The sequence below is a fragment of the Branchiostoma floridae genome, chromosome 7 (assembly GCF_000003815.2).
Source record: "Branchiostoma floridae strain S238N-H82 chromosome 7, Bfl_VNyyK, whole genome shotgun sequence".
Lineage (NCBI taxonomy): Eukaryota > Metazoa > Chordata > Leptocardii > Amphioxiformes > Branchiostomatidae > Branchiostoma > Branchiostoma floridae.
In genome coordinates, this window is record NC_049985.1 from 4,605,097 (window position 1) to 4,632,760 (window position 27,664).

The 27,664-nt window shown below is 40.0% G+C and overlaps 3 protein-coding genes across 7 annotated transcripts in view; 2 read left to right on the plus strand and 1 right to left on the minus strand.

Annotated features, from left to right (window-relative positions):
• Positions 1-1,514: 1,514 nt before the first annotated feature.
• LOC118419189 lies at positions 1,515-5,235 on the plus strand. 2 transcript variants are annotated; one of them, XR_004831604.1, is made up of 4 exons: positions 1,515-1,915; positions 3,036-3,087; positions 3,715-3,903; positions 4,072-5,235. XR_004831604.1 is itself a non-coding variant. In XM_035825526.1 (4 exons), exons 1-4 carry the CDS (start codon positions 1,751-1,753, stop codon positions 4,216-4,218), a joined length of 489 nt encoding a protein of 162 aa, XP_035681419.1. In that variant the 5' UTR covers positions 1,515-1,750; the 3' UTR covers positions 4,219-5,235. The 2 variants fall into 2 exon arrangements, 1 of the variants encoding a protein (XP_035681419.1); XM_035825526.1 differs by having other exon boundaries at positions 3,779-3,903.
• Positions 4,964-10,827, minus strand: LOC118419191 (nudC domain-containing protein 2-like). 4 transcript variants are annotated; one of them, XM_035825529.1, is made up of 5 exons: positions 10,465-10,825; positions 9,714-9,762; positions 9,135-9,286; positions 8,469-8,527; positions 4,964-5,633 (listed from the first exon to the last, which is right to left on the minus strand). In XM_035825529.1, the coding sequence occupies exons 1-4, from the start codon at positions 10,648-10,650 to the stop codon at positions 8,504-8,506; spliced, it is 411 nt and encodes a 136-aa protein (XP_035681422.1). In that variant the 5' UTR covers positions 10,651-10,825; the 3' UTR covers positions 4,964-5,633; positions 8,469-8,503. The 4 variants fall into 4 exon arrangements, with proteins under 4 accessions (XP_035681422.1, XP_035681420.1, XP_035681421.1 ...); XM_035825527.1 differs by lacking the exon at positions 8,469-8,527 and adding an exon at positions 6,972-7,062 and having other exon boundaries at positions 10,465-10,824; XM_035825530.1 differs by lacking the exon at positions 4,964-5,633 and adding an exon at positions 6,972-7,062 and having other exon boundaries at positions 10,465-10,826.
• A 424-nt stretch (positions 10,828-11,251) lies between these two features.
• The window catches only part of LOC118419192 (leucine--tRNA ligase, cytoplasmic-like), a 28,817-nt gene continuing 12,404 nt past the window's right edge, over positions 11,252-27,664 (plus strand). The window contains exons 1-22 of the mRNA XM_035825532.1: positions 11,252-11,513; positions 14,174-14,298; positions 14,682-14,766; positions 15,104-15,184; positions 15,547-15,678; positions 16,090-16,251; positions 16,896-17,008; positions 17,500-17,563; positions 17,708-17,775; positions 18,519-18,744; positions 19,564-19,728; positions 20,041-20,094; positions 20,472-20,612; positions 21,282-21,359; positions 21,855-21,940; positions 22,445-22,510; positions 22,985-23,067; positions 23,712-23,850; positions 25,001-25,210; positions 25,393-25,453; positions 25,810-25,873; positions 26,711-26,894. Coding sequence (XP_035681425.1) covers positions 11,511-11,513; positions 14,174-14,298; positions 14,682-14,766; positions 15,104-15,184; positions 15,547-15,678; positions 16,090-16,251; positions 16,896-17,008; positions 17,500-17,563; positions 17,708-17,775; positions 18,519-18,744; positions 19,564-19,728; positions 20,041-20,094; positions 20,472-20,612; positions 21,282-21,359; positions 21,855-21,940; positions 22,445-22,510; positions 22,985-23,067; positions 23,712-23,850; positions 25,001-25,210; positions 25,393-25,453; positions 25,810-25,873; positions 26,711-26,894 — 2,390 coding nt within the window. The 5' untranslated portion in view covers positions 11,252-11,510. The remainder of the gene's footprint in view (positions 11,514-14,173; positions 14,299-14,681; positions 14,767-15,103; positions 15,185-15,546; positions 15,679-16,089; positions 16,252-16,895; positions 17,009-17,499; positions 17,564-17,707; positions 17,776-18,518; positions 18,745-19,563; positions 19,729-20,040; positions 20,095-20,471; positions 20,613-21,281; positions 21,360-21,854; positions 21,941-22,444; positions 22,511-22,984; positions 23,068-23,711; positions 23,851-25,000; positions 25,211-25,392; positions 25,454-25,809; positions 25,874-26,710; positions 26,895-27,664) is intronic.

The following is a 27,664-nucleotide window of genomic DNA, read 5'->3' on the forward strand; positions in this document are numbered from 1 at the left end:
ATGGTTGACATGTGTAATTTTATATGTAGGTCCTTAATTACATGTAGCTGTTACTCCAAAGTGTAAAGTTTTCTTTAAACTTGATAGTGTGATAATGAACAAAACAGCTTTTGCTTTTGCAGACCTGTAATGAATATTTGCAAGCAATAAAAATATCTCTTGATAATAGTTTGCACCTATTACGTCATAGCAAAGTACATGTACCTAGCTGTGAAGTTCAAAATAATGTTACATTTTGACGTGATCGGGCTTCTATTGATGACCACTGCGATATGATCATCTCTCTTTTGTCCTTCATCATATTGTTATTTCTTTTGTGAAATTTGTGAACAACTGTCTGCTTAACTTTATGTTTTGTTTTTACAAGTTATTATAGAATCTTTTATGTCCATAGTGAAAAAACAATGTTAATAAAAGTGCACAATGAGCCAATTTAATGGAAATAAACTGATGACAAATGATTGATGCAAAAATGCATATTAAGTAATGAAGATGTCAGAATATTAGTAATTAATAAGCTTCAATCTGTGGAGAGAAATTTTGCAATATATAAGAATGTACTTATATTTCTTGATTTGTACATTATTGTAAACTCCTATTTACATGTCAGTCTAGCCTATGTCTCGATGACATGTACTGTGTGTCCCATGTTTGAAAGTCCCATAGCAGAACACAGTGGATTTGAAGAATTTCCTCATAAATTATGCAAATACACTGTATTGCATAATCAATATTTAATTATGTCAAATGTCACTTAATCTACATACTTAGAATCATGATGATACATCAACCCCTTACTCTTAGTTATTCTCTTTCAAATCCTCAAAGTCAACCTCGGTCTTTCAGTGAGCAGTTCCAAAAAGCTGCTTTTATTTATTATTATAATTACATAACCCTACACCAAGGAGGTTAACCTCCTTGCCCACACAAATATTAAGGTACAACAGTGTATCCACAGTAAACAATCAAGTTAACAGCTGCACATAAGTGCATATTTGCAGTAGTCAGAGCCCTGATGATACAGAAGTGACATCATAATATCATCGTATAATATCTGAGCAGAAGTGCCTTTCCCAGAATCCCCCCTGGAATAACATTGACCCCCCTCCTTTCACTTTTGCCAATCACATGGTAGGACGCCATTTTTACTTCCAGCCTACTATCAAAAGGAGACTGAGGTTTATGCATAACAAAGCTACAGTCCTTTGATAATTGTACTACTGACAGAGAAGACTGCACACCTAACATGCAAGACAGTGTGTTTTCTTACATTATGTACATTGTTTACCCTGGAGGGTGAGAGTGCAATAACATTGGCTGTGTTCTTTCACTTTTGCCAATCACAAGGTAGGACGCCATTTTTACTTACAGCCTACTATCGAAAGGAGACCTAGGTTTACGCACATGTGTGTTTACTTAATACATAATGTATTACCATGTAGGGTGAGAGTGCATACCCAGGCCAGCAAAGGTATCATGTCTTATAGACTGTGAGGCAAAACTGTTTGCCTTCAGACTGTTTAGTTGTAGCAAAAATTCATTTTGGGGACTGTTGATCTTAAGTTATAATTGTTATTGTTTGACCGTTGTTTCTTGCCTGCAGATGCAAATATTTTTGTAAGTGGGTATGCACGGAAAAGTAATCCGACCTTTTTACTTGATATAAGAATGGTCCCACTTCCAAAGTCCAAAGTTTGTTTGCTTTAGTGTTGCTCACTTTTGTTCCTACCCGAGGTGACTGCTTTGCATTATGGCAGAGGGCTCCTCTCTCGACAGCTTCAAGCAGTTGGAATCTGTGCTGGATGCTATCATTGAGGAAAAGGTGGCCAGTCATGTGCAGGATATTCGTGCTGAGCAACAGGAACTACGCGAGACTGTGAAACGCCTGGAAAGTGAGCGTATCTCACCAAAAAAGGTACATGTACATGTGTACTCAACTACTGCTGACAACAATAAATGAATTAACAGCCATTAACAGATCTACTGACATTTCAAAACATTTACTCCAAGCAAACACTGCCAATTTCCTAAAAGTTGTGATATTACTTTATTTGTTTATCCTGATATATCGTAAATACTCGTAAATACACTCAGGTCAATTACCTGTTTTTCAGGTAGGCTTGGGCCCTGCTCTTACATTTGTACATGACATTATATACTACATAACATACAATTATGTGTGTGTACTAGGGCTGGGTACCAGTATGGCGTACCGGTACAAAACCGGTTTTTCTCATTGGCCCGGTGCAGAAAAACCGGACCTGAAAAAATTCCTTGGACCGGATGTTGGACCGATTGGAAAAGGAACATATTATATGATCAGGCTTTCACACGTTTTGGGGCTTACCGGTCAAGAAAAATAAAAGAGTGAAGTAGAGTAGAGTCTATACTCATTTCTACCAACTTTTACAGTCAATCATACAAAGGCAGTTAGCCTTGTAGGTTTTTAAAATGCCAGTGGGAGTCGAATACTACACAAAACAGATTTCCTTGTAGCGAAATGGACCATTGTTTTGAGTATCCTCCATTCACAAGTTTTCACATACTGAATCAGGTCCAGGTTCAGGTCCGGACCTGAACCGGACCTGGACCCGAATTTTCTGTACCGGTACCCACCCCTAGTGTGTACTAATAATGGCTCAGATGCATACAATACAAGATTTTAAGAGGATGCTCCATTGTCATGACTTTGTCACCAGTGCTTAGTCTTCCAATCAAACTAACCTCATGTTAATTCCCACAGGGATGAAGCTGCCATGACAGAAATGTACATACATGTACATGACATATATCTATATTATATATTATACAATATTCAGAAAGGTTCTAAATAGAAAAACTGATTTAGAATAAAGCTGATGCACCACTCAGCCGCCACGTACAAATTCACAAGCAACACTGAGTCCATTGGAATCAATGTGAATCATGAATATTATAATGTTAATCTTACAGAATCATTGTACAGGCTATTTCAATACCAATAATCAGCTCAAGAGAACTAAACATTTTGCTTTATTTTTTTACTATCTCTTTAGACCCAAGCAAAGGCCCAAAGTGCTGATGAACAAGAGGAGGATGGAGATAGAAGTAAGAAATATGTGATATTGTTATTGGATTGGGTAATACGTCTCATGAGACTCACACGAGTTGTTTCAGTTTGTAAAAAGTGAAGATAATACCATGCTGCGGTTATAGGAAGGCTGAGATCTGATGATGGGCATGATTTAATCCTCTATATTGCAGTCATGTACAGAACTCAAAGACAAAGTTATCAGTATTTGTTGCTAAAGTATCTCCTATCATACATGCACAGATATATGCCAATGATCAGGGAATTCGAACAGAAAAAAGAAATTGGCAACCACGAGAAGGTTAATATGCTATGGTCACATTTCAAAACTGGGCCCAGCCTGCCAGTTTGTGGAAACGAAAAGCATCATATAAAAGACAAAAATAATATACTAAAGATGTTAACAAGATTAGTAATGAGCATATTTTGTGTATATTTGAAATGGGGCTTGCTATTTTAGATGAGTCACTGGACATGCAGAGATGTTGAGGTGTCCCTTCATACTTTTGGGTACTTTCACCTTCAACGAGGCTTTGTCCAGTTACAAATGTGGCAACACAGTTACCAAAATAAAGTATCTCCATTATTATGACAGTGTGATGGGCCAAATCTTCTCATGATATCATACAAGTTTTTTTTTGCAGATGTCAGGACAAGTATACTAATCACCTAGAGCATCATGATAACTCAAAAATTTATTACCTGCAGAGGACAACACGAAGATTTTGCAACGATTTCTAGAAATGGTTATTACTAAAGATACACCCATCACATCTGTTCCTGGGGCCAAAAATGCACTCGAAAGCTTGAAGAAATCTGGACAATGCACCAAGGTGATAATCAAAGTCCTAAACTCATTCAATTGACATGTTCCTATTGAAAAATGTTGAATGTGTTTGATTAAATTTTATAACTGGTGTTGAGAAAAAATGGCCTGTTTTGATGTTATTGATGTCAATAAGTTTCCTTTGTCCTGACCGTTTGATTCCTTTTCTTTACAGGCTATCAATCTAATGGACAAGTTCATCTTTCTGAATGGAGATGAGATTGGGTTTAAAAAGTTGCTTATAGAACATGGTGCCAAAGATTATCATGCAGGCAGGACTTACCGTGCCATCAAAGAGAAGCTCAAAAACATGTGTTCCTAACCAGATGGAGAATTAATGATGTGACAGTGATATAACCATTTACTCTCACTGTCTCTCCAAATATATATTGATATTGTGGTCTAACATTGACTCTCATAATTCCACCAGATGCCATAAAACTGCCGCCTAAGAAAAAAAATACATGACTTTAAAGTGATTTAGAGATGTACTAAATAATGCAGCATCAGTAATCCTGAGGTATATATAATCTTCAGATATCTAGGTGTTCAAGACAATCTTGAGAAGGCCTCTATAAGAATTGTTTTCTTTTAATGTGGCAGTATTATGGCACCTTGAGGTCCAACCCTTGCCAGACCATGTTTGGGGGTTGGTCCTAGCCTGAGCAAGGTCATCTGCGTATAACAACACATGCTGCATTTATTTAGACTGGATAACTATATTGATAGCAGACTAGGCATTTAGACACACTGCAGTAGAAATGTGCAGGTGTGTGACTTGATGGTGAGCAGTTTCCACAAATTACAATCATTATGTTAATTTTCACATATCACAACTGATATAAGCTGTGTCCTGTGGGCAGAGTGTAAAGGCATTATATTAGGGGCCATTCTACCATGATGATAATATACATTTGCACAAGAAACCTGCAGAAAACATGTATAACAGCATTTCCTAAAAAATATTTTCCCTTTAATATCAGAAGCAAAGTACCGGGTATGTCATGTACATACTGCAATGACAAAGCCATAGATAAAAAAAGATTTCCACACTTATTTTGAAAGACAATATAATTGGACAGTATATGTGCACCAGAAATTAATATTCCCAGATATTCTGATGAAATCAAAGAAACAACAGCTGCTTGTCTTCGAACTTTACATCAATAACTAAAAAGTAGACACTCGGCCCTGTCACCACTAAAGGCGCCACATACATGCAAACTAAACTAAAAAGCTAAATAGGAAATTCATTGAATACAAAACTTGTTGTGAAACACTTAAAGTTAAAGCGAGAAGAATACCAGACATGTTTAGCATTAAATTGCTTTAGACACTGCTATACAACTCAAGTCTTTTCTTTTTAACAGCTACACCTAGTCTAGTACTGTGGTCTCATGGTGATTTTGCACAAGTTTGCAACAATGCCGTCATCTTATAGTTCATGACTTTCTCTGAAATGCAGCCAAAATCATAATGGTACATGTATTGCCAAATCTTGAACTGTTTTGAGCAGTCGTACCATCAGCTCCGAACAAATTGGGTTAATTAATGCACTTTAACCTGCTACCTGACCCACTCATCAATACCTATTTGGTGCCAAAAGGGTGCCTCAGCTTGCAGGAGATTAAACTTAAAGGCACAGACATAAAAGATTTGCTGTTATTTGTCCCACTGGGGTCCTCCTCCCTGGTAGTTTCCTGATATTTCAGCATCGGCAAAGTTCAGCCCTGGATTCTGCACATAGAAGAAAGAAAGAACAATGTTACTAAGTTTTAACTAACGGTACTAACATTGTTTAAAAACACCAGTACTAGTAACACAATGTTTCCTGAAGCTAATATTGTTATATGGTTGAACTACACTCTACAAAATGTATGTGACCATTGCTGGATCTTGGACCATGCTTGTTGGGTGCCTGTGAAAATATCACTTAAAGGCCAGGAGAAAAGGCTTAAGTATACAGTTGGGATGTTCTTGATACAACATATATTACAGGTAATACATTACATTCCACTTTGAAATGATGACAGTCTACAATCTGTAATTTAGGCTTCGTGTGTGCAAGAAGTGCCCATATGGGAGTCATGCTTGTTGGTACCATGTTGGAGGAACAGGGTCCTAAGAACTCATTCGGTCTGGTTGAAGGATGGCAAAATAATGTGTATAATTGTGAACACAACCAAACCTTTGGATTCATTCACCAAAATACATGTATTGTACCTCTGAGAACAAGGGAAAATGAAACAAAATGCCCAAGTACACATTCACAAAACACATTCCTGATGCTTTTATTCTACATTTAGAAAGTACATCATGCAACCAGCTTCGAGAAAGAAATTAGCAGTAACAAACTGAATACTACACTTCACTACACCTCCCATAGGCCTTCTAAAAACATGCTGTTGTTTCTAATAAGTAAAGTTAAGACCAACGGACCACTTGACTGTTACAATAAGGTCTGGCGTCAGAGGGAATTCTAAAGCTGCAACTAGCTTCTGGGTAGCTGCTTAACCCCATAACCAATATAATTTAGTGCCAAACTGTATACATGTAATTATTACAGCTACCTTAGCATGCTGCAGGTTACTACAAGAAAATCACAACCCAGGCTGATTGCTCAGAGACTCACACCCTACATTATGTTCACAGCCAAATAGGTTAGTCTACCAGCTGCCATTAAGTACTGTAGGGGGTTCCTTAAGCTAAGGTCACAACCCGCCGAACGTGCAAATACGTGCTGTCTATGTGCCAAAACGTAGGCAATCTTTTGGGATCTGTAGGTGGCAAGTACCGCCTTCGTACAAAGTCTGACAGATTTTGGAGCATGCAGACACACCATAGAACTTCACGTGCAGGCAAAACTTTGTGTGCCATTGGACTGTGGATTCGATGTGAAAAGCTTGGGTGTGACAAGTCATTCAGTGTAAAATAATCAACCAGCTGCTGCCACGGCGCATGCCTGCAAAGCTGGTGTGTTGGTCTGACAAGCAATTTTTTTTAGCCATCCAGACACTGACACAACTAGCTTCTGGGTAGTCAGCATGCCAAGTTACAGCTACGGTTCCTACTTACACTCTGCATTGGCAATTGCGATCATATTCTTCCTGGCTGCGTCCCACTGCCATACCTGCTCCCAGGAGGTGGTGTTCTCTATGCCCTGGGTCTGGTGACGATCATTGTGATAAACACGACACATTATTTTCAGTGACATAAACCAGGAAATGTGTTTTGAGATGCTATTTTGGACCATCATTTAATGGGTTCTGTATGGCAGTCCTCTGCATACAGTAAATTTTGAGGGCACATTTCTCTTTTAAGTAAAAGTGACAGTGGACAAATGTTGAACTAATAACTGAATTAAGTCATTGAATTTTTGCCATCCGTAAATCTCTGATGTTCTCTACTGTTCTTTGACCAAAAAAATTAAAACTGAATCAAGTGTTAATGAAGCCTCTAGGTTAAACATCAAGGTGAAAAGACATAAAAGTTAACTCAAGCAACTGGATGAATATTGGTTAATGTCAGTGACCATTTCCAATCCAGTTGCGTGACTAACTGATACCTTGTGTATCAACCTATAACATTGTGTTATTGAGTACTTTTGGTATCTTCTACACAGGACATACAGGCACAGGCACACAACATACCTCATGCACATATAGACAGGGACTAGCTGGAGCTGTCTATGCATCTATGCATTTCTATTAGACTAAGTAAAATTGGTTAGTACATACTATTCTATTTTGTGATATGATTAATCTCAAAGCAGACGTAGGGATGCAAAATTGTCACGTTTTCCTAAACTGCAGTCTCTAAAAGTAATAGAAAAGGTCAGCTAGGAAAGTGTCCCGGTGTTGCTTCCACATATCTGCTTGGAGATTAAGAATGGTGTTTTTCCCTAGCCTACATTTACATGCAGAATGGTACCAACAAGCATGGACACACAGAATTCAGTAAGAGTCTAAGACTTCATGCAGTGGCGTGATCTGTCATCATCACTTCAGCACAGATGAAAAAGGGTACTGGCAATGTTGGCCTTAATAAGCAATAGTCCTACACATATAAAAAGAGTAGAATTCAGGTTTTCCCAAGAATACATGTACCTGGGTACCACCAAGGAGGTCAAATAATCATTTATAAACATTTTGAGTTATTCAACCTCCTTGGTACCACATAATATATATGCACTATGTTTTTCTTGCATGTTAACTTCTGAAAAGAAATGAGTACAATAAAATCTAGAGGCACTACAGAAAATATGTAATGTTAGTCGTTGCTTTAAATCAGATTTAATCTAGTTGTCTAATTACCATGGAAACCCAAGTAATTGCTATGGCTTTGTAAAAAATACAAAGGGGTACCAACATGTACATGTATGGTACAAGTATAGAGAAACTCAGACTGTCATATATCATGTGTCAGACTGTCTTTCAATACTTATTTATTTAGATATCATGAAAATTCATGTATGATGGCAAATTAAATATGGGGTTGATGATAGTTTGTCCCAAAATACATTTAAAAAATATGGGACGTAAAAAACGTTGTCAGATCTGTGACAGTACTTACCAGTAACAAAACAGTACTGTGTACATGTCCTTATCCTATACAGATTCCGATGGAAGGTCCTGAACATGGTGAGACAAAAATGACTCAGGAAACTCAACTTCTGTTTAATTTCCTTGTTTGTGTGTTTCATCCTTTTTCAATCATGAAAAACTCTTATGGGCCTGGCTGCTGACCACTTTTCAATCAGGTGATGGGGGAAGAAGTAAGGGTCAGACAAAATATAACAAATATACAGATTACATGATTGCCTACTTGATAATGATAAGCATTGGTTTGGAAATTGGAGATATGTTTCATGGACTTAACAAGAATTTTCTTTTGTTTATGTTAGAATATTTGGTTATGTTGGTTAAAGTTTGGGTGCACCAAACTACATGTATAGTCTTCTGGATGCAGCATTACAGTTGTTGGTTTTTATGATCAATACACTCTACAATATTCGTTGATAAAGGTTAGACATCCAGGTAATACCAGTAAGATATGCTAGACAGCAGTTACTCAAGCAACTGGATATGATTTTGGAAATGGTCAGAACTGTCGAGTAGTGGATGCTAGTTGAAAGGTCTGACCGTTTCCAAAATCATATCCAGTTGCTTGAGTAACTGCTTTTTGGCATACTCCACAATGTTAATTGTCATGAAGATTTTGGACAGACTTAACACTGACCTCTCTCTGGACTCTCTCCATGGTCAGTTTCTTCTCCATGTCGTCGTACACCTGCGGGTCAGCGGGATACTGACCCTGCAGGAGGGACTGCCAACAGTCTCGGCCTGTGCGGTCACTCTTGGTGATGACTATCCTCAGCAACTTGTTGTCCTCTAATTGTAACAAAGGAAGGCAAAATTATCATTGCATGGCTCAATAGTACAGATCTAGACATTAATTGTTGCACAGCTATCCCTGAACTGTGAATCTATCTTATTCAATTAGAAGTTTGTAGTACAACCACCCATGTACACACATACACACGAACAAACACACACACATGCACACACACACACACACACACACACACACACACACATGCATGCATGCACACAAACACACACACACACACACATACAATCACATACAAAATTGTACAGTAACAGTAAAAAGTTATCAGTTAGAGCTTTATTACATGTGTTTCAATTTTCTAACCATGTACTGAAGTATTCTTTCAATCCTTTTACGTAACCTTACTTGACCAAGGAGGTTTGATTTTATAATATACCTTCTCTATGAAACCTCCTTGACTTGACTTACCAACTGTCCAAAGGAAGTCATCTGTGACAACATTTCCAGCAACGGTACCCTGAAATAACAAAACACAAGAATAGTTGTTATCAGATCCCTTTTTAGTTTTCTGCAACTTTTTCTTGATTGCTTTGTTCAGTTGTTGATTCCAATCAGTCAATGGTTTACATTATGTCACTGTACTGTCACTCTTAATACAGATCGATGATCAAATGTACATAAAAAAGTCACTGTTTCAAAATTAGCTTTTAGTGGATATTACTGCAGACAAATACATTTTTTATTCAAAATATCTTTTTGGACATAAATGATATACAGGTGATTCAAATCTTTATGTAAATTTAATTTCCATTTAAGCCAAAGTTGTTTTGATGTCAGCCATTGTTTTGTCCAAAGAACAACAACATTTAGAACATTTAGTTTGTTGTTGTTCTTTTGTTTTGTTTTGTTTTGTTTATCTTTAACTTACTCCAATAGTAAAGAAGTACTAGTACATGCTCTGGGACCTATTCCTGAAATCTGACACCAGTAACCTCAACCCACAAGGCTGCATGCAGTATAAAAATAAACTGGACATTAAAACATCCATTTATAGGCATGGACAGCTGGCCCTGTGGAATGCGAGCGTGTGAGCCAAATTTTCAAGACCACAAAGAAGCCATATAGGAGGGTACCTATAGGAGGCATCTGTAAAAAAAAACTTAAATCATTGGCCACTCAAAAATAACGTTAACACTATAAATAAAGACTGTAGACTCACATTCATTATCTCCTTCCCCCTCACGACCGTTGTCAACTTCTTCCCGCTCAGTTTACACTTGATTTCCTTCGCTTTCGTGCCTGGTTCCAGCGTTACCTCCGCCACCACCTCCTCCAGTGTCTGGTACCAGCAGCCCCAAGGCGCTTTACACTCCACAACGTCAATTCTCTCCTCAAAATCCGCCATGTCTAGCTACAACTGAACTGGCAAAGTTTGAACAATGGCTTGTGCGTCGAATTTCCTGGCCAAGAGCTTCTGAACACGCTTTCTTAGAAGCTGGTTGTTGGTACAATCTGCTCAACTTGTCACGCCTCCGCCGAACTCGTGGGCTTTTTGCTTTCTTTCTGGTACTACCCGGAAGTGAACCAGGAGGCAGTTCACTTCCGGGTTGAACGACCGGTAGCGCGCGAAATATAAAAGTGCCGACACCCTGTTGCCGCAAGTTTCCAAGCAGGTTTTTAAGGATCATCTTATCCTGAGTTACCTTTCAAAGAGACTAGCGGTTAAGGCTACATTTTTTCGACATCCCATGTCTTGTTTGGCCATATTTCATACAAAACGACGTCTTGTCTGGGAACGAGTCCACAAAGTGACCCCTGAACTACCAAACTATCCTGGGTACGGGGTTCAACCTCTGTCGTAAAATAAGAAATAAAGATATATTTTATGAGCTTATTGGTATCTTTGAAGATTATAGTCTATTAAATAGTTTAGTATTTGAGACCGTACACGGTTTATATTGATAGATATCTGTTGAAGCGTGACGTTATGCTCCAAAAAGCCTTCTAATTCAGTCACGAACTTGCCGCAAAACGTGCTGATCGGAGCCCGGTGTGCTTGCATCACTTCACGTGGACTTTCAGCATTTTATGCTGTTTTCTTGTTAATGACAGCTGTTTTGCAACACAGGAGCAGGGGACCACGTTACTGTCTTGCTTTATGCTAGATGCACATTTTCCAGTCTAGAAATCCGAAGTCTTGAAGGCCATCGCGGCGCGAAAACTGTGCATTGAAGCCCCCCTCCCCATCCCATTGAAGTTTCCAATATGGTAAGTGGACTCTTGTGAACAGGATTTCATACATGTATTTAACTCCTTAATAACTTTGTGTTGTCCCTCTCGTTCTAAAGCTAATGCAAGTATACAAAAGTAACGGGTTCCGCACTGGTGTTCCAGTGCTGAATCAATGGGTCGAATCGGCCTCAGCACTGGTTTTCCAGTGCTGAAGAAACGTCAGCACTGGTTTTCCAGTGCTGAAGAAACGTCAGCACTGGTTTTCCAGTGCTGAACGGCCTTGTTGCAGTGCTGAAGCTCCCTCAGCACTGGAATTCCAGTGCTGAACTTTTCCGAGCACTGGTTTTCCAGTGCTGAACTTTTCCGAGCACTGGTTTTCCAGTGCTGAACTGCCGTCAGCACTCGGGTACCAGTGCTGAACTCGCGGCGGAGAGGCGGCCAGCCAGTTCAAAGGTCATTCAGCACTGGTTACCCAGTGCTGAAACCGGCGTCAGCACTGGAACCGAGTGCTGATATACAAAAGTAACGGGTTCCGCACTGGATTTTCCAGTGCTCGGGAACTTTTCAGCACTGGAAGACCAGTGCTGAAAAAACTTCAGCTCTGGGCTTCCAGTGCTGACGATTATAAAGCACTGGAACGTTCCAGTGCTGAACGTAATATTCATTCGTAGCATGCGTCCGTACGGCTGAGTTATTTCCTTTCGACTTGTTACCTTGGAGATTGACATTACACATGACATTGACAACAACAGTTTTATTTCATGAAATAATGAAAGAATAAAAAGAGGTCATGACTTTGAGCTTTTATTGAATTGTGTGAATGTGATAGATATAGCCCTTTCGGGAATCATTTCGGTGGCCCTGAAAAGGGCCGGGGTAATTGTAGACAGCAGATCAGTCTTCGTTGTTATTCGTGTCGAACAGACGGCGGTGTATCTCTAGGAAAAGACAGTCCCCTATTTTTCAAACAATTGAATAAAGAAAGAGATACAGTTCAGGCGCAACTTGTACCATTACGTGACAAAAGTTTGGAACAAATAATATAACGTCATTTGCTTGGTAAGTTGCTCTTGTTTTATTATGTCCGAAGGCATAGCGGCGCCGATAAAAAGGCAATACGACAAGCTTCAAACCTTTATGTTTCAACTGACCGTATAATACAGCTGTCGATTTACATTTTGTACCAGAATGTACCCTAGCTATGTATCAATCGCTACCCATTGATGTACTACGTATATATTTCTGCTAGTGATTGGACCCAAATTTTGTAGAGAACTGTATCAATTTACCGTTGCCGTTTTGTCCCGACTTTATTACGTTTTTAGTAGTTCTTTTCACCAACTTCATCAGGCTCCCTTTATACATTTTTCAAACAATTGAATAATTGTATAGGGAAAGAAGAGATATAGTTTAGGCACATTACGTGAAAAAAGTTTGGTACAAATAATATAACGTCACTTTAAGTTGCTCTTGTTGTTTTATTGTGTGCGTGCGTGTGTTTGGCAGTGTGTGTGTGTGTGTTTGGCAGTTTCTTTGGTAGGCTCAGTCGTCCGTGCAGCTCACGGTTTATAGTCGACACTACAAGTGCGGTCCCTCTTGTTGTAACTATAAATTGGGACCTTCCGATGACCTTTGGCCAAGAAAATTAAACGTTAGACGATGGCGTTACATGTGAGGTGAATGAGTAATGGACCATGTTTACGGCTCGAGCTGCGGTAGATATCTATGTATATAACGTTACCACAGTTGTTTTGACAAGTTACGTTTTAGACAGGTTAATTTCGTTATAATTGTAAACAGCAGCTCATGCCGCCTTGAGTCGTGTCGCTAGAGTCGGCGGCTTCAGCACTCGGTTTCCAGTGCGGAATATTTGTCAGCACTGGAAATCCAGTGCTGAAACGTCCTCAGCACTGGATTTCCAGTGCTGAAACGTCCTCAGCACTGGATTTCCAGTGCTGAAACGTCCTCAGCACTGGATTTCCAGTGCTGACAGGAGGACATTCAGTGCTGAAGCTGCCTCAGCACTGGTTTTCCAGTGGTGACGGTGGCTCAGCACTGGAATTCCAGTGCTGACGGCGGCTCAGCACTGGACTTCCAGTGCTGACGACCACTTCAGCACTGGTGTTCCAGTGCTGACAGAGGAGACCGTTACTTTTGTATATTTGCAAAGCTAATGATGTTAACCAAGGACGTTGACGTTATATAACGTCCTTGTGTTAACTAAACATTATCTAGTATAATAATAGTCTGAATTGAGATATTCTTTAGCTAATTTCTAAGATAATTACTTTGGTTCCTGCTTACTTAAATATTGAAATGTTTTGCAGTGGTTTATTTTGTGGTGGGAAGTGACACCTTTGAAAGGATCATCTTGTCAATAACAGAATTTTTCCACTGTTGACAAGATTATCCTGTATTATAAAGTAGTGGTAAAATTCTGTAATTGACAGGATCATCTGTTATTGACAGGATCCTCCTGTCAATAACCATCAAGCCTACCATATTTTTGCATATGTGCTATTGACAGGATAATCATTGCAAATTTTCATGGAGACTTAATTCTGATGACAGAGGGGTAACAGTTTTTAGTTGAAATAATTCTGTAATACTTGTAGAGCTGAGGTCATTGCAAAAACTGCCAAAATGAAACCAACGCTAATATGACATTTCAAGATTTACATACTTTGCACTTGCAGGAGATCGAGGTGGAAAGGAAAGGAACCTACAAGGTGGAGGCACTGAGAGAGATCGAGCGTCAGGTTCAGAAGCGGTGGGAAGAGGACAAAGTTTTTGAGGTGGATGCACCTGAGAAAAATGATGGGTAAGATTTAAAAGCTTGAATTTGCATTCTCAAAATGGAGCTGTATTCTAACTAGTGGCTTTATGGAAAAGGCCAAGCTACTCATAATACATTTTATATCAGACTACCCTTTCTAAGGCCCAAGGTTACAAATGCATGTTTTTTCCCCAAGACTCTTTGAACCCAAGACGGTATCATGGGGTCATTGCATCAATTCTGCCAACATCAAAGGCATTCGAATATTAATTCACTTAAAGGCAAAGTTTGTTAGTAGAATGCAAATTTGAATGTTGTCAGAAAAGATTTCTACTTTTCTTTTTGAGTCTTACTACAGTGAACACAAGTAAACCAGTATTTGGGACCATTGTGCCATTTTACTATTCTTGTTTACTGTTCACTTCCAGGAACAAGTTCTTTGTGACCTTCCCCTACCCGTACATGAATGGTCGCCTCCACTTGGGCCACACTTTCTCTCTCTCCAAGAATGAGGTGAGTTAAAGTCTACGACAATATTTCCGAATGAAATTTAATATTATCCCTGTATCTCAACTGGTTGCAGACTCACAGTTCATAAAAAAATGGTAGACCCTGGTTCAAATCCTGGGAAGGACATCTTGGTTGGGGCTGTACTCGTCTTAAAGAAAGGACTTAAGTTCTTAAGATGAGGGTCCTGGGTTGTATTTGGTTGCATTCATGTCATTTGTTATTAGAAAAGAACTGTTTCTTCCTGGCTCATCCAAAAAGTTACATCATGCATGGCAAACTTTCTCTCTTATGATGTGTTTTTGCAAATAAAATCATACTGAAGGTATGTTTTTCTATGCAGTTCATCATGGGGTATCGCCGTCTCCAAGGTAAAAGATGTCTGTGGCCATTTGGTCTCCACTGCTCAGGAATGCCCATCAAGGTAAGTTTACAGGTGTCCCCAGATGACTTACAGGTGTTTCCATAATGCTGATACTGACCTGCAATTGCACCAATCCTGACTGTCCATCACAGTTCAGCCAATGATTGCATGCCGGAGAAGTTCAGCACTGAAATCCAGTGCTGAGGGAGCTTCAGCACAGGGACAAGGCCGCTCAGCACTGTAAAACCATTGCTGAACTTTTTTCAACCCTGGGCACCCAGTTCTGAGGCCAATTCGACCAGTTAATTCAGCACTGGAACACCAGTGCAGAATCCTCTAAATTTGTACATTTGCTAGAACACTGTGTAGTATATTATGAAGCACAAGTTTGAACAGTGAACTAGTATCCCCTCCTTCCACAGGCCTGTGCAGACAAGTTACAGAGAGAGATCCGAGAGTTCGGCTATCCTCCCGTCTTTCCTAAGACTGTGGCTAAGGAGGAGGCTCCTGTGGACAATGAACCAATCATCAAAGACAAGTCCAAGGGCAAGAAGGTCAGTAGTGAACACTTCTTTTAAAGTTTTATTCCACAGGATGGGGAACAACAGATGGTAAACCGGATAGTGAGTGTGAGTGAGTTTGGTAATACTTGTACAGTACCACATAAATCTTTGGAACAATAAACCTATGGAGCAATTATAAGATAGTACTTTCAAAGGATATGAAGAAAATGAGAAGATGAGTTGACAATAGAGTCAGATGGCTGTATAGAACTGTTGAATCTGACCCTTTGCTTTCTATTCCCTGTATACATCCTTGAACCTTGGTTACATAGGGCCCAGACTTTCCTCTCTGGCACTGTTTTCTTGTCAATTCTCCAGTTTAGTCCCATCGTTAAAAACAAACAACCAGCAAATTGAATATGCATGGCCTTAGACGTACCATGTTTTCCTCAAATTTACAAGAGTAAAGCAGCAGCGAAAGCGGGCGGGGCAGACTACCAGTGGCAGATCATGCAGTCCCTCGGACTGAAGGACGAGGAAATCAAGAACTTTGCGGAGGCTGCGTACTGGCTGGAGTACTTCCCTCCGCTGGCTAAACAGGACCTGCAGAGTATGGGGCTCAAGGTAATGTGTTGTGTGCTGTAATTTCATTTATATTTAGTGAATTCAGGTCGTTCAGTGTAACATAACCATCTGCTGCCATGCTACATGCCTGCAAAGCTGGTGTGATACCCCAAATGGCAGTTATACCAGCTATATAGATACATCTACAGATTCACAGGGACAGAGTTTTTCAGTGGAAGGAAAAAATAGGTTTTCGTAGTACTTCATTTTTTAGGATGACAGTAGCACTATGATATTCTGGAAAAGGCTTTTCTGAGGCAATTAAGTGTAGTCAAGCAAAATTGCTTGAAAATTACTGTAATTTTTTAGGTTAAGTTGCTCTAGCTCCTTTTGCAAACATTAAGGGAAGTTCTAGGGACTCAATATCACAGCACTAGTAAGGGAAAAGAGGTTTTCACAGTTTTCTAAGTTTGGGTCAAAACGATTCTGTTACGCAACTATATATACACTGTCAGTTTATATAGTAACTACTGATACTAGTAATATTTGTGGAGTTATGAATTATCATCATGTCACTGTCGAAAAACGTGAATTCAAAGAAAAACAGATGCGACCATTTACAGTATTGTTACGTTTGTGTACCCAATGAAAGAAAAACTTGAATGTGTGTTTTCACACTTCATAAATTTTGTGCCTTTTTGCAGGTTGACTGGAGGCGTACCTTCATCACCACTGATGCCAACCCCTACTACGACTCGTTTGTGCGATGGCAGTTCCTCACGCTCAAGGACAGGAACAAGGTCAAATTTGGCAAGAGGTGAGAGGAAGTCCTAACTGGTATCAAAGTCTTACAGAGCAGATTAGAGTTGCTAATCAAAGCCCACCAGTATCTCAAATCCACGATATATGGTTATGTACTACTGTATATGTACTACTAGAGTAATACATGTAGTACTCTATGAATTATGTTTAGCATAGAATATGAGTGTATCATTGTCTATAGCATTCCTGGATTTTACATAATGTCGTATCAAATTTTTTTTAAATTTTAAAATCTGAGTTTGAGATAATTACTAGACTACATTTTTAAGGGTCCAAGTTTTTCTGTTGCAGCTTCTATATCAATTGTTTGCTGTTGGGGTAATCTTACAATCTTACATGTTAGACTGAAACTGCTATCAAAGGCCCTTGGAAAATACAATGCAAATCAAAGCTACAGGGATTACACATACTTTTGTAATTAGTAAATTCCCATCTTGTTTGATGACTTATAGTATTTGTAAATTAAAAAATACAGCCTTTTTCCAGGTACACCATTTTCTCCCCATTTGACAAGCAGCCTTGTATGGACCATGACAGGCAGACTGGTGAGGTGAGGGACAAATGTCCATCAACGTTTTTTTGTTATAATTAAGTCTTCTTCTTGTTTATGAGGATTAAAACTTGTGAGTCAGGTGTGATGAAATATCTTCATTTGACAAGAATGTTGAACAATTTTATTTTATTTATTTTCCAGGGAGTCGGACCACAAGAGTACACCCTTATCAAGATGAAAGTGTTGGAACCCTACCCACCAAAGCTGAGGTAACCCAACATCTTAACACTACTGGTTTTCCTCTTTCTTACACTACATGTTTCATCATCAGGATGGAATGTTAAGCCTTTAGTCTCATTTATTGAGGAACCACGGGCATTTAAACTCAACACTTATAATTGAGACCCTGTTAACACGTTCCTACCGTGATTTGCAAATTAGGATTTACTGAGGCACATGATTGATCCTGATTCAATCACCAAATCTACTGGAGGTGCTTTTGCCTGATCTGGGTTGATTGCCCTACCTAAAAGCCGGATTTGGACTATTGATACTTGGATTCCCTTGTCAGAATCAATCCAATATGCATGCCTTGGTCTCCCAAGGTGTCCTTACATTGTACATGTAGTTGAAAATGCAAGCCACATTGTACTATTAGCCAAAGAATTTATGCTTCACCTTAATAGGTAATGGCTTATTTACAATTTGCATTAACATAACTATATCTTAACTTTCTGCAAATGCAAATAAATGAGACCCTTAGTTAAGTTGGCTCTTGGCATTTCATTTTATCCAGTGGCCTGAAAGACAAGCCCATCTTTCTCGTTGCGGCGACCTTGCATCCTGAGACCATGTACTTTGCCCCTGTTTTGCCCTCCCTTTCACTCCCTGTGATAAATCCAAACAAAGAAATAAAGAAATACGCGATGACTGATTTGCAATGTGCCTTAAGTTAACTATATCATAACTTTCTTAAAGTACAAGTTGTTTCTTGGCGTTCTGTTTTGTCCAGCGGCCTGAAAGGAAAGTCCATCTTCCTTGTTGCTGCGACCCTGCGTCCTGAGACCATGTACGGGCAGACCAACTGCTGGGTGCGTCCCGACATGCGCTACGTGGCGTTCCAGACCGTCGGGGGCGAGGTGTTCGTCAGCACCAGGAGAGCGGCACGCAACATGGCGTACCAGGGATTCACTAAGGATGATGGGAAGTACGAAACGCTGGTGGAGCTAGTTGGGCAGGTTGGTAACTTGTATGGTACATTTGTATATGGCATTACTAAGGACGAAAAGTAGGCACTGAGGACATTGACTGAAAATACCAGTTGGCACCAAAATAGGCACTGAAAATATAATGTATGCACAGAATATATATATGTACATGTAAGGTGAAAATCTGTCAATAATCTACATGTGCAAGGATCAGTTACATGTACATGTTCATGAATGTAGGCACAAAAAAATTATGGCACACATCTTTGTACTTTCCTAAATAGTGATCAGTGCAGCGCTGGGGACTCAATACAAGCAACAGATTAACACTTACAGATACCAAGATACAAACTATGACTCAATCAAAAACATGAATCGCCAAAACCAGACCATTATCCATAGCCACACCTATACAAGTACTCGAATATATATAGGAAATAAAAACTAATTAAAAACTGGTGAAATGTAGCACAGAGGTCAGACTCACATTCAAATTTAACGTCAGTTGACCTTCGTCCGTAGGGTAACCTATATACATTGTATATAAAAATAGGGTATTTGGGAATCGTTAAGTCGATGGAAGGTAGTTTCACATTGCAATGTTTTGAAAATGTTGTCATTTAAAACACATGTCGTTGACCTGAAATACCCAGGGTTTTTTTTTCCAACAACGAATCTAGGTTATCCCACGGATTAAGGTGAACTAGCGTTATTGTGTATCTACATCATGTATCATTTGACATCCCCTGTGCTTGTTCAGTATAATGTATTTTTGATATAGTAGGCTAATTTGCTTAGATTTGATGATTAGTAGTGTCCCTAACCCTAATCCAATGTTCTCCTTCCCAGGATATCATGGGCGTGGCCCTGAAGGCCCCCCTGACCAAGTACGACAAGATCTACACCCTCCCCATGCTGAACATCAAGGAGGACAAGGGAACGGGCGTGGTCACCAGCGTGCCTTCAGACGCTCCGGATGACTTTGCCGCTCTTAGGGATCTAAAGAAGAAAAAGGTATAAAATGTTATATAGATATGGAGATGATGACATGGTCTTTTTTGCTTTGTGGTAGAATTATATGTGACATTGTACTCTTATTCTTGACATTTTTAAAACACTTTTGAGGAATGGCAAACTCCTATGCAGAGCCTTGCCTATGGCCCACGCAATTTACCTTGTGAAGACTGTGCTTAACAGGGCTGAGGTTTCACTTTGTGGGTGTGACCTTGAACCATTGCTTTTATGTGTCAGACTTTGTTAACACAGTGCTTCTTCTGCCCTTCTCTGCCATGTTTCTTGGTTTTAATGCAATTTCTGTTTCCACAGCCAATGAGAGAGAAGTATCAGGTGACAGATGAAATGGTCTTGCCCTACGACCCCGTAAGTGCTTGATATATTCATAAGTAATGATTAGTAGAAAACACATTTAGTATTATATAATCATAGTGAAAGCTCATGAAGACAAACATGATAAGCACAAAGTTTGTATTATGTCTCTTAATTTCAACAAAAACTACTCTTCTCCTTTGATTTTGACCTTGACTCCTTCACTTCTGAAAAGACATCATACAGGTATCAGTATGTGCCTGATGAGTGTACATGTATAATATACATATTTACTAATACATGTATTCAATTTGTGGACTTCTGGTCTTTAATGCATTTGTAATGTACAATCATTTCTCTACCTAACTTGCTCAATTTCAGTGGCCTGTAGCTACTGTAGAACATGTCACAGAAACAACTGTCTGTTTCAGGTGCCGATCATTGATGTCCCCGGGTTCGGGAACCTGTCCGCAGTGACAGTCTGTGACCAGCTCAAGATCCAGAGTCAGAACGACAAGGACAAACTGCTCGAGGCCAAGGAAAAAGTCTACCTCAAGGGCTTCTATGAAGGGGTAAAGCAAAATTCAGAAATTAAAGACATGTTTCTTTTAGATTAATACTATATACAGTATATATGGCAGTCTTGACAACTGGGCACAAATTTGCAAAGTGCAGAGGGCTGTGTGCATTAAGATTTGGACTTATAGAAGTCACATGAGGGCTTACCTCCCTAACGAGTCATCTTAGATACCAAAGGAGAAGATGGTTATGTGTACATGTATGTCAGTCTGAGGGTAGAAATTGCAGACTCAGCAGTTCTACTGATAGAGATTGCAATCAGAGTCTCTGCTGACAGAGATAATGTTGAGGACCTCTGCCAGTAGAATTTTCAATTCTGCAAAATGTTTTTTGTTGGTGGGAATGCGGAATGAAGAAAAACAAACGAAAGGAAAAATCATGATTTTTCCCACCAACCTCTGCTTGGAGAGTACAATCTATAGCTACTTGTAAAGATCCCGATGGAAGTAGAACACTACAGTATATATCATCTAGCCTAGTTTTTTTTTATTGTAAATGTACAGTTGGGACAATTCTGTAGTACAGCTACTTTTAGTAGTATATTGCAAATGTTTTTCTGAAGGGTCATAGTTGTGTGATGGAGAGGTCAAAACCACCGCAAATATTCTAAGATTTACAGTTTTCAGTTGTCATCAAAACTTTTCCCATGTTGAATGCTGCAGGTGATGCAGGTAGGAGAATACAAGGGCAAGAAGATCCAGGATGTCAAGCAGGATGTCAAGAAGAAAATGGTTGACAAGGTAAGCAGCTGACCAAGTAGTCTTAGTCTTAGCCTTAGCCTTAACCTTGGTATTATATTTCTGTCAGTATCTTTGGTACAGATTTGAAGGCAGTTTTCATGTTTTTATGGTTCCTTATCCCCATTTCTTGGTTTGATGGCTCAACAGCTTTAATTTGTAGTTACTGGTACTTCATAAAGCCGGCCTCACACCTTCACACCGTCAAATTTGTTGGTCTCCAGAAGGTCGCCAAATTTCAAAATTACCAGAGAGTTGAGCCTTTTTTTAACCTGAAAATCTACCCGATTACATTGGATTGGCTTTGATGACTTCCAAACATTGGCTGATCCCTAAGATTTGTCTTATTGAGAGGATATCAGCTGTATTCCTGACTTAAAATTTTTTAAACAAGCTTGTGCCTGTGCCTAACCCTAGAAAAGCCTGCTGACCCTATGGTAGCTATTCAGTTCCCACTTGTACAAAGCCCTGTGCCTGACAAGTGTTGTCCCCTAACAGAGGGAGGCTGTGGTGTACATGGAGCCGGAGAAACAAGTCATGTCGAGGTCGGGGGACGAGTGTGTGGTGGCTCTGTGTGATCAGTGGTGAGTCTTGTCTTACTTTCTGTCTCAGGCCTAGAAAAAAATACTGTGTTCTAGAAAAAACTACCCTAGAAAAACCTGCTTACCCTGAACTTTTGGGGGGGCTGGACAGTGGAGTCACATGAAACAAGGAAACTTAACATTTTTCTGTAGGCCTTAGTGCTACATGTTGTAGTGCTTAATAGAATAACCTTCATGCATTGATTGATAACTGAGTGTGAGTGTGTGTGTGTGTGTGTGTGTGTGTGTGTGTGTGCGTGTATGTGTGTGTGTGTGTGTGTGTGTGTGTGTGTGTGTGTGTGTGTGTGTAGAGTGACAGGATAAGAAGGTTGGCTTTGCCTCATGGGGTTCAATGTTGGTCCCATAGAAAACTGCATACTAATCAGGGAGAATTATTGAGAAGTTATAATAAATAAAACAAAAATTCACAGAAAAAGTCAACATTTTACAGGTTCTTCAACCTAGACTCCCTTTGTCTGTTGCCTGACATGACATGATTTGTTGCAGGTACCTTGACTATGGGGAAGACGGGTGGAAGAAGCAAACAGCTACAGCACTGCAGCAGGTGGAGACGTGAGTGAAATACATAAGATATGATACATTATCTGTTTAGAGTAGACCTGGGCTGTCTCCAGCTTTAAATGTTTTTAAGTTCCACTCATTGTTATTTGATTTTCAGTTGTCATTATGAAAATGCATTTTTATCGACTTCCTGTCATGAAGTTAAGATTTTTTGGATGCACAGGCTGAAAGTCCTGTCTCTGGTTGTTGGGATGGGTCCTGGACACAATCTGTTTGCCAGAGTACCATCCTCCGTGGAGACCGCTGGCTCACTGCTTTCGCTTGCTAATCCATGGTTAGTATACTAAGCAAAAGTATAGAGACAGTGGTCACTACGGAGGATGGTACTCAGGCTAACAATCTGTGGGAGTGTTTTAAGTCAGTCACTTGATCAGATTTTCCTGAATACTGTAATACCAAGAAGAAAAGCTCTTTACTATAGCATCAATAGTCCAGGGCTTAACTTGTGTGCTGTTTTTTATCCAGTTTCACAGATGACGTGAGGAAAAACTTTGAGGCTACGCTGGACTGGCTGCATGAACATGCCTGCTCCAGGTCCTTTGGGCTGGGTGAGTGCTAATACTGTAATTCCTGATTTTTTCAATGTACTGTTTTGTTCATGGTTTTCACGGTGATGACTGTAACTTAAACTTATCATTACCGATAACGAATAATTCACAGCCTTTTTCTATGTGCACCTGCCGCGACAGTGAACATTTAGTTCCGAGAACAAGTTAAATTTTCTCAGACCGTGAAAGTATGGTACCGAGAAGACAAATTGAATTACAGTATATTGAATGTTGAATAATTTAGAAAAGTAATGTATAGTGCAGTAAGTCTTGAAATGTTTATTTTTAATGTTATTTTCCCTTTTTCTGTTGCCAATGTCTGCTGTGGAATCATGTCAGAGCTAATTGACTCAGAATCTTGAAATGTTCTGACTATGTTTTATTTGTAATGTATTATTCTCCCTTTTTGTCTTTTACCACTGTCTGCTGTGAGATCATGTCAGAACGGATTGTCTTTAAGGCTCTGGGTTTGAATCCCATATATGCATGCGGTCACTCGAGTCGGGTTAGAATAAAGCCAAACGTCCTGTGTTTGAGACACCACCCCTAACAAAATATGGATTCTTCCTGGTGTTACTGGATCAAACCTTACAGTCCAGTCTTTTTAACCTACTGTACTAAAAGATATTTCATCCCATCAAAAGGTACAAAGATGCCGTGGGATGAAAAGTACCTTGTAGAGTCCCTGTCTGACTCCACCATCTACATGGCGTACTACACTGTGGCACATCTACTGCAGGGAGGGACTTTCAACGGCTCCAAACCTGGACCTCTGGGAATCAGGTGCCAAATATTTCACAGTGCGCGTTTGCAAGCTCGCGAAGCTCTGTCATACAGTAAACACACTTTTCTATAGTGATTCTACATGTAATATATGATTGAAGGATACACCATGCAAAACCCAATGGATACAATGTACATAGCTAATATCTGTGACCAACTGACACACAGAAACACAAGAATATCTGCCAGCCTGCTGTCTACTAAATACAGTATACTCTCTTATAAGTGATTGGTTACCATGAAACACATGAGAAACACATTAGAATCAGAGTCTCTAATTGGCGATAGGGAAACCTTTTGGATGTACAAAACTTTGAGGGAGGGACTTTAAATGGCTCCAAACCTGGACTACTGGGAATCAGGTTCCTACATTTTGCACTTAATGAACATGTTACTTTGTCATTTTAGGTCTAAAAATTATCTGACTTTTTGTCGCCTTTCGTTTGAAATCTCTCTGAAGACTCACAGTACTAGTGTTTAAAGGTCTGTACATGCAGGTTGCAAGTTCTTGCAACATGTTTGAAAGAAGGGGAATTGTTTGTGGAGATTTTATGTTCCCAGTTTTTAAAACTAATGTAAACATTTTCCCTTGTAGGATTCTAACTAAGTTTACAGACAGAAACATTTGTACATTGTTACCTACTAGTGTAGTTAAACCATACTTGAGTACAGATTTTCTTTTACCCTTATATTATCTATAGGGCCCTGGACTATGTTTACATGTTGTAAATCATTGAGATTTATGTGTCATATAAATCCAGATTAGCCAATCATGTACTATTACTGATGTCCTCTTTTGCATCCCAGGGCTCAGGTCTCAAATATTTTCTTGGGTTTATGTATGTAAAGATATCAATGTGTACTAGTATACATCATATTCTTGACATCTAAGGGTTAGAAAGATAATAAAAATGTCTGTCAATAGTGTCATGGTACTTGTTTAAGAATTTGATAGTATATAACTATGTTTTGTTATTAGTTTTTTTCTGACATTCTACTTAAATTAAAGTGGTGCACCCAAAAAAGTTTCGGTGCACCCAATTTTTTAAGCTGGGTGCACCAGTGCACCTAATCCCAAAAATGAATTTCGAGCCCTGCATCCACTGGGACAGTCATGTCATCCTTTTCCATTTAAATTCACCTTCTCCAGACCAGAGCAGATGACCAGGCAAGTATGGGACTATGTGTTCTTCAAGTCGGCGCCCTTCCCAAAAACGGATATTCCCAAGGACAAGCTGAACAGGATGAAGCGAGAGTTTGAGTACTGGTACCCTGTAGACCTGAGGGTGTCGGGGAAGGACCTGGTGCCCAACCACCTGACTTACTTCCTGTACAACCACTGTGCCATCTGGCCAGACAGGTGAGCACCTATAACTAAGGAGAGATAGCGGTAATATGTACCAGTACAAAACCAGTGAGTTTTTCTTGTTGGACTGTGGTCCGAAAAATGATCTGTTATCATGCAGTGTCTCTTGCAGTTTAGCAAAAAGTATAACTCTGATTCGTGTACACTTAATCCCTATTTTTTTTTAATTTGCACAGCAAAGACAAATGGCCACAAGGTGTGCGAGCCAATGGGCATCTGTTGCTGAACTCTGAAAAGGTTTGTTTCTCAGTGTTCCTCCAAGAAACAGTTAGGCCATGTTGATTTGATTACATGGAAGACATCCGCACTCGCACCAAATTTCAACCAATGAGTGACTGGTAATTAACAGTTCGACCAATGAGAAAGCGGCTGCATGTCTGTCAAATCTTTGTACATGTATGTTCCATATTTCAATGTTTTTATGGAGGTCAGCAGAGCTATGGAATCGGTCCATTGTTTTATTGGTCAATCAGCCCTTATAATTTGTCATACCCAATAATTTAAATTTTATAGATCCCAACTGTTTCCTAAGCTTTTTTGCTGTTTCAAATTTTGCAAAAGCTAAAAAGAAATATGTCTCCTTTAATTTCCAGATGTCCAAGTCTACTGGGAACTTCCTAACACTGAGTGGTGCCATTGAGAAGTTTTCTGCAGATGGTAATTTTAACTAGTCTTTGATTCAAGTAGTACTTTTTAGATATTAAACGTGTACCATGATATATTATTGTGTACTATGTATGTGTGTCTGTCTTTCTGTCTGTATGAAGACATACATGGAGAATGCCAACCCAACTTTGTGGAGAGGATGGTGACTGTTTTTGAAACGCATGACAGACATAGATGTATTTCTAAATTGTGTTGTTCTCAAACAGAAAAATATCGTTGATGCGAGTGTGTGTGTGGCATTCTGTAGAAATGTGGCTGGCATTTGCAGATGTAGGTGACACTGGAGAGAATGGTGGATCGGTTATTGAAACGTCTGACAGGCATAGATTCTGAATGGAGTAGTTCTGTATCTCAACGATGAATGTACATGTGCTGTATGTACATGTAGGCATGCGGCTGGAATTGACGGCCGCAGGGGACACAGTAGAGGATGCAAACTTTGCGGAGAGGATGAATGTTATTGAAACGGCTGAAAGACATAGATTGTGTTTCTGAATTGTGATTCAGGTGTGTGTGTGATGTTCTGAAGGAATCCAGCTGGCTTTGGCTGACGCAGGGGACACCATGGAGGATGCCAACTTTGTGGAGAAATGCCGATATTATTGAAACAACTGACAGACAGAGATCATTATATTTCTGAATTGTGTGTTGTTCTCAAACATAAAAATATTGTTGATGCAAGTGTGTGTGTGGCATTCTGTAGGAATGTGGCTGGCATTTGCATCTGATGTAGGTGGAGAGAATGGTGGATGTTATTGAAATGACTGACAGACATAGATTCTGAATTGTGTACTTCTGTATCTCAACGATGAATGTACATGTCTGTAGGAATGCGGCTGGCGTTGGCGGACGCAGGGGACACCGTGGAGGATGCCAACTTTGTGGAGAGGATGGCGGATGCGGGGATCCTGCGCCTGTACACATGGCTGGAGTGGGTGAAGGAGATGCTGGCCACGAAGGACACTCTGAGGGGGGGACCCCCCACAAACTGGTCAGACAGGGCCTTCGTCAGGTTTGTTTGTTTTACATAACCCATAAATTACTTTTAGACTTTACACACCAGTTTTGTACTCTAGGTACAATGTATAAGCTTAGTTCACATGAGACCAAATGTTAAGGTTTGATCCACTTACACCAGGAAGGACCCCTAAAGATTGTTGCATATACATGTACTAGTAGATTTTATACTCACGATGCTCTGGGTCAATTTATGTTTAAGCATATGGCTGAAGCTGTGGTCCTGGGTCTTCATCGTGGGTCACTGGATATGGCTGAAGCTGTGGCCCTGGGTCTTCATCGTGGGTCACTGCGTATGGCTGAAGCTGTGGCCCTGGGTCTTCATCGTGGGTCACTGCGTATGGCTGAAGCTGTGGCCCAGGGTCTTCATCGTGGGTCACTGCATATGGCTGTAGCTGTGGCCCTGGGTCTTCATCGTGGGTCACTGCATATGGCTGAAGCTGTGGCCCTGGGTCTTCATCGTGGGTCACTGCATGTGGCTGAAGCTGTGGCCCTGGGTCTTCATCGTGGGTCACTGCATATGGCTGAAGCTGTGGCCCTGGGTCTTCATCCTGAGTCATAGCATATGGCTGAAGCTGTGGCCCTGGGTCTTTATAGGTCACTGAGTATGGCTGAAGCTGTGGCCCTTGGTCTTCATCGTGGGTCACTGCATATGGCTGAAGCTGTGGCCCTGGGTCTTCATCCTGAGTCATAGCATATGGCTGAAGCTGTGGCCCTGGGTCTTCATCGTGGGTCACTGCATATGGCTGAAGCTGTGGCCCTGGG

Excerpts from the sequence above, each read along its gene's own strand:
- LOC118419189 (XM_035825526.1), top strand. The coding sequence starts at position 1,751 with ATGGCAGAGGGCTCCTCTCTCGACAGCTTCAAGCAGTTGGAATCTGTG. Across the intron at positions 1,916-3,035 it reads AGCGTATCTCACCAAAAAAG|ACCCAAGCAAAGGCCCAAAG; the intron begins GTACATGTACAT and ends CTATCTCTTTAG. Across the intron at positions 3,904-4,071 it reads AATCTGGACAATGCACCAAG|GCTATCAATCTAATGGACAA; the intron begins GTGATAATCAAA and ends TTTTCTTTACAG.
- LOC118419191 (XM_035825527.1), bottom strand. The coding sequence starts at position 10,650 with ATGGCGGATTTTGAGGAGAGAATTGACGTTGTGGAGTGTAAAGCGCCT. Across the intron at positions 9,763-10,464 it reads GGGGGAAGGAGATAATGAAT|GGTACCGTTGCTGGAAATGT; the intron begins GTGAGTCTACAG and ends TTGTTATTTCAG. Across the intron at positions 7,063-9,134 it reads TGGAGAGAGTCCAGAGAGAG|ACCCAGGGCATAGAGAACAC; the intron begins GTCAGTGTTAAG and ends GATCGTCACCAG.